The sequence below is a fragment of the Ursus maritimus genome, unplaced genomic scaffold, assembly GCF_017311325.1.
Source record: "Ursus maritimus isolate PB19 unplaced genomic scaffold, ASM1731132v1 scaffold_32, whole genome shotgun sequence".
NCBI lineage: Eukaryota > Metazoa > Chordata > Mammalia > Carnivora > Ursidae > Ursus > Ursus maritimus.
Window position 1 is genome coordinate 1,060,292 of NW_024425786.1, and position 6,000 is coordinate 1,066,291.

Here is a 6,000-nt window from a genome sequence, read left to right on the forward strand (position 1 = left end):
CCCCCTGCACCACCCAGGCAGGTGTCCTCCCGCTGAGCTGGAAGAGGCCTTCGTAGACACCTCGCCCACTGTCACGGGGCTCCGGCCGGATGTCGGGCCTCAGTGAGCATCCTCAGTGGCCTGTGACGCCACATCCCCTGAGGGTGACATCTGGTCATTTCTGGTCAGTGCGTCCTTGCCGAAAACCCTGTTCTCAAGTGCGGCCTGTGTTGGCCGTCATCAGAAGGCTAAGGGTTGATGGCGCGGATGTGAAATGAGGAAGGTGCTCTTCTAGGGTCAGTGTCCACATTTATAAGCCACGTCCAGACATGGGGGCGTGCGGGCCCACCCTTGGCTCCGTGGAGTGACCGCTGTCGCGGACATGCCTGAGCGGAAGGACACGAACTGCGTGAGGAGGCACGTGGGGTCCCCAGCCCTGTGCCCCGTGGTGCTCGAGGGGATGCTGTTTTCAGTGGGAGGGATATGCAGATAGTGGAGGGAAGAAGCATTTTGATAAAACGGGTGCTGGGGTCCCTCCACCCTCACAGGGCTGCTTCTGGAATTCCCTCGCTGCCCCCACTGCCAGGAGAGCGGCGTCTAGGACGGTCTCTGCTTTGCATACATTCGGTGGCGGGCTTATCACCCAGAATTGAGGAAACAGAGACCAGCAGACAGGAGAAGCCCCACTCAGAGCTGTGGTCACCCTGGACCCCGGTCTGCCTCTTCCACCCTGTCCTCAGGGACTCGGCTTCCAGGGTCTGGGCCTCTCCCTGCTCCCGGGACGGGACATTCTTCCTGCCTAGCCTTGCCAGCAGTGGCCTCCTCTGTCCAGGGACCTCCTGTCTCCCCCCAGGCTTCACGGAGCCCCCGATGCCCCTGACACCTCTGCAGGGCGGCCCCCCGCCCTTGCCTCCTTCAGGCCCTCAGAACTGAGCCTGCCTGGCCGCCACGCATGCCCCTTCCAGCAGCCTCTCCACTGACACCGGTGCAGCCAAGCGGCGGCCTGCCCCGGACCAGTGTCCAGGGGGCCCTGTTCTCGTGCCCTGCTTTGACTGAGGAAAGGAGGTGACGCTCGTGAGACACTCTCAGAGGGAGGCTGAGCAGCCTCCCCCCTCAGACCAGAGCACTGGGCCCCGGGATGATGGGTGGGCGTGGGGGACCGTGGGCGAGCTGCTTGCTTCAGACCCAGCTGCACTTCAACTTGCTCTTTAAGTCTTAAAGCAGCCGAGACCTAAGGTAGAGAAATAGCTTAAGAAATGCGCCCTCCCGCTTTTTATCAGAAAAGATTTTATATAAAAGAATATGGGTCATTGTGTATAAACGGTGAGAAGCAACAAGGACACACCTCGGTCCCCACGCACACGGGTGACCCATCCGCTCTGCCTGCAGGGACAGCCCGTCCTCTCTGCCATGCGCCCCCTCCTAGCGTCTTCTCGGTGACGGTCTCTGGCACCGGCCGCCATGCCAGCCACGTCCCTGTGCGTGTTGGGCAGCCTGCAGGAAGGACTCGTCCGTGTCTGGGACACCCCTGTGTCTTCCACTTGCCGAAGTGCGGCCCGTGCCGCGCACGTTCCATGCCCACTCTGTTCCTGTTGTTGTGACTGAAACAGCTCGTCACGTCGGCCTTGGACAATTCCATGGCCTGCACGGGGACAGGTGGAGCCCCACACGGCGGGTGTTTCCAGGCTCAGCCCTACCAAGGGCCCAACGGGCCTGGGCAGCATGCTGTGTGCTTCCTCTCGCTCCCCGGCCTCGTGTGTGGCTGTGTGGCAGGGAGGGGACCCAACGCGGGGCAGGGACCTGTGTCTCTTGCTCACGGCTCTTTGTTAGTTCTTGGGGATGTGCCTGGCCCGACACAGGTGCATAGCACACAGCCGTGATGTGGGGTTGGGGGGGCGGCTTGCACGTGTCACAGAGGGACTGAGTGAGCAGGCCATCACCGTCCTCACCCGTGTGACGTGGCGCTGAGGGGTCCCTGTCCTGGGCACTCCGTCTCTGCCCTCTGGCACGAGCGTGTCTCAGCCCCATAAAGGGTGACTTGGAAGTCAGAGTCTGGATCCTGAGAAGCCCTGTTTCCTGCGTGACAAGCATCCCCTTGTGGTTAGAAACAGAGGGTCAGTGATGGCTTTTGGGAAGGAAGGTCCCAGCGGGATGGGGACTCACCAAGCAGAGATGGGCAGTGGTGTCCCTGCCAAGTCCAGGCTCTTTTATGACCAGGGTTCCAAGTTGTAAGAAAGAAAAAACTCCTGAGACCAGCCTCGTTCGATTTCAGGGGCCGGGCCGTAGGGGTGCAGACCCCCGGCGTGGCTCTGTCCCGGGTACGGGGCCCACGCGGCCTGTACTGCCGGCATTTGTAAACTCAGGATTTTTCTGGCCTCACATACTTCTTCCTGGACTTGTGTTTAAGAGAAAAGAAAATTGGCCTTCAAATACACGACCTATTTAAACACTGAGTGTCTTCCTATTCTGTTCTGTGATTTAAGTCCCTGTAAAAACCGAAATCCGGTAGAGATGACAGTATCGATCTGACTTCTCGCGTTGTCCTTCCCAGTTGGAGAAGAAGCAGGCCCTCCCACCATTCCAGCCGCAGATAACCGACGAGTACGGTCTGGACAACTTCGACACCCAGTTCACCAGCGAGCCTGTGCAGCTGACCCCAGATGATGAGTAAGGCCTGCGGGGGCAGCTGCGAGGGTCGGGACGCCCTGTCCGCCATCTTCCCTGTCCTGGTGGGCGGCGGGCTGGGGAGCGGGGGGGCTGACGCAGGTCCCCGCGCTCTGCCTGTGCACACAGGGACGTCATAAAGAGGATCGACCAGTCCGAGTTTGAAGGTTTCGAGTACATCAACCCGTTACTGCTGTCCACCGAGGAGTCCGTGTGAGGCCGTCTTCTCCGCCGTGGACACGTGTGTGAATGACCCCTTCTGTCTCTCCGTAACCACAGCGCATGCATGCCAGGCTGGGCGCAGGGCCCCGGGCGCGGCCCGGGAGGGGCACTCGCCGCTGAGACCGCGGACGGGGCGTCCAGCCGGCGCTTCTCGGAGCGGAACAGTCTTGCGTCTGGGCCCGCGCGGCCGGCTTCGTGCTGGAGGAATTTGCTTCTTGTGCCTGTGCCGCGGAGGCCCCGCGGTGACCGTGTCCGAGGGAGAAACTGCCCCACGATTTCGAAGGTGCACACTTTCCACAGAAACAGAACTGACCTGCTCCGCCAGGAGAGTTAGCCTGTAATGTCCTGAGGAATAAAATGTGCCCATGATGTCGAAGCCTCCCTGGTGCCTTTTTTCCGCGTGCGGCACCTGCCCAGCGTCACAGGCGACACCCACACGGGAGGCGCCGGAGCGGGCGGGGTCGTGTGCCAAGTCGAGGCTGGGGGCTGGGGACGGGAGCCCGAGTGCCTGCAGGGACGGACCCCAACGAAGAATTGACAAATCTGGAACGTCTTCTAAATCCCAGTAAGTTTCTGTTGTTAATATTTAACGTGTATGTCACACCCCTGCGTCGTCGTCTAGTGCGGAGGCCACGCCGCACCCAGACCGGAGCCGCTGGCCAAGCAGCGCGTCAGGTGTCGAGGAGACCGGATCCTGGATTCTCCCGTGGCTCCCCGCAGCGCCCGGAGGCCACGGAAAGTAAGGAATCGAAGACGAGATCTGCACGAGCTATCTCTGCAAACACTGAGCAGCGCCTAGATATCTTGTATTAAATCGTCAAAATATTTTTATCGGCAGTGGTGCTCAGAATTAGAAAATGTAGAAAGATCTGTGTATGGGCGCCCCTAGCCTTACATAAGAAATCCAGAAGATCCACGACCATTCTGCACGTTCCTGACACAGCGCTTCCCGCGGCCTGTCACCTGCACGTGGCGCATGTCCCTCCGTCACCCTCCTCCCTGGGTGAACGCAGAACTGAAGGTTTTCTAAAAGGAGGTAAACCCCCGGGGGCTTTTAAAATCTCTACCCCATGAAGTGTGGCAGGAGCCGCGGGCAGAGCGTGGGCGGGCTCCTCCACCCTCAGGACACCGAGTGTCCCCGCGTCCCTCCACCTCACGCGCCACGTCCCGCACACCCTCCTGGCTGTCTCCATCGTGTGGCTGCTTTGGGGCAGGAGGTGGTGGTGAGAAAAGTGGAAACGAAGGGGTGTCTGTGTGGCACTCACCCCCGCCCTGCCCTGACCCCAGCGGGGGAGCCGACTCTCAACGCAGGGGTGGCACCGCGGGGGCACCAGCCCGACCCGCAGCCCAGGCCTCGAGGTCTCTGGACCCTCCCCCCCTGTTGCAGAGCAGCTTTTCTGTGACACGGAGACTTGTCTCGACCAGCACCTCAACTGCACCCACGAAGACTTGCCTCCACAGACTGAAATTAGGGACCCAGAGATCCTGAGAGCCAGCTTCTCGATCTCACGGGGGTCCCAGCCCGGTGCTGATGTGCGGGAGCATGGCTCCTGAGGGACAAGCGGTCACACGGGACTGGTGAGCGGGGCCCTGGGATGAGCTGATGTCACACAGGGAGGGAGAGACCCCCGTGTGCCCAGGAGGGGATAACAAGTGACCGCCGAGAGCCCCCCTTCCTCCTGATAACGGTCACTTGCTGCCCTGGGCACAATGACAGTGTGCGCTCCGGCAGGACGGGGGCCCTGAATTTGCTGAGACTGAAAGCATTTATTTCATTGCTACCAAACAGCAGCCCGGGTCCAGCTGGGCAGCTGCTGTGCAGACGTGTGCATGGGGTCAGGCTGGTGGCTGAGGGGGACACGTGCAGCCATCTGCTTGATCAACTACGGGAGGGGGAGGTGGTGCCGCAGTGGGGATTGGAAGCAGCAGCCCTAACGTTTGCGGAGCAGCATGGGTCGTCTGGATGGTCCGTGGATGGAGACGTGGCCGCGGCCGTGGCGGTGAGCGGGAAGTGCCCGTCGCCGGCCGTCTTCCTCCTGCAGCGGGCGTGTGCACCCTCGGGCTGAGGCTGTGCAGGCTTCGAGCTTCCACAAAAGACTCTGAGGAGCGCGCACCTTCTCTCTGCTAAAAGGAGGTGTTTCCAGGAAGCAGCAGGTGTGGAGGCGTTGTAGAAACTAGCCTTTATTTAGAGTGGCTTTGGGTTCACGTAAGCCGCAGGCCATCTGCCGAGGTTTCCCACGTGCCCCTGCCCCCACCGTCACCCTCCCCTCCCAGGGGCCATGTGTGGCCATGGATGAACCGCGCCGACACGTCATCGTCCCCACGACGCCGGGTTCACGTCTTGGGGGTGCAGAGCGCGGTTGGGACAAATGGTGACCTGTATCCACCAGTGCAGATCACGCAAGTAGCCTCGCTGCCCCGAAAGTCCCATGTGCGCGTCCTCGGGTGACTACGGGTCTCCTTACTGTTTCTGCAGTTCTGCCTTTTCCAGAAGCCCCTAGAGCGAGGGTCATACAGCGTGCGGCCTTTGCAGACAGGCGTCTTTCCCTTGGTCACCTGCAGTTAGGTTCCTCCACGGTCTCTTTGTGGATCGTGACCGGCTCCCTGCCGCCACTGCTCTGCGGCCACGGTGGATGCCACCAAAGCCCAGCTCTTCCAGAATCTGTGGGCCGGCAGCACTGGAAGGAAAACTACCTATAAACGCTCTTGTGCCCCATTTTCTACTTGCCCTGGGAAGCCCGACCACCACCTGGCCGGGGCGGGCTGTTCTGGCAGACTGGCCTGCCCGCTGCCCGTGGCGCCTGGCCCGGTCCCTCCCGCTTGTCCCCGCCCGCCCGTCGGTGAGCTGCGCGGGCGCCTCACGGCGGCCTGCCCCGCATAAGGAGCAGTTCCTCGGGGAGTTAAAACCCGGTGCGAGTGCAGTCCGTGGAGACGGGAAAACGTGCTACCCCGCCGACGGCCCATCTGTAGACCCGGCCAGTTCTGCTCCGGAGTCTCAGCTCCTCCACCTGGGCCTGGGTCCCTCTGCTGAGCGGCTCTGCCAGTTCGAACGGCAGGCGAGCACTCGGCTTAACGTAATCCGAAAAGACAAAGGGGCCCATGTTTCGCTCCCGATACAAACACACAACACCGGGG

At 61.4% G+C, this 6,000-nt stretch overlaps 1 protein-coding gene across 2 annotated transcripts in view; it reads left to right on the forward strand.

Annotated features, from left to right (window-relative positions):
• Nucleotides 1-3,236, forward strand: part of PRKCZ (protein kinase C zeta) — a 103,963-nt gene extending 100,727 nt beyond the window's left edge. For both annotated transcript variants that reach the window (XM_040645656.1, XM_008707792.2), the window contains 2 exons: nucleotides 2,531-2,646; nucleotides 2,773-3,236. In XM_040645656.1, coding sequence (XP_040501590.1) covers nucleotides 2,531-2,646; nucleotides 2,773-2,860 — 204 coding nt within the window. In that variant the 3' untranslated portion in view covers nucleotides 2,861-3,236. The remainder of the gene's footprint in view (nucleotides 1-2,530; nucleotides 2,647-2,772) is intronic.
• The last annotated feature ends 2,764 nt before the right edge of the window (nucleotides 3,237-6,000 follow it).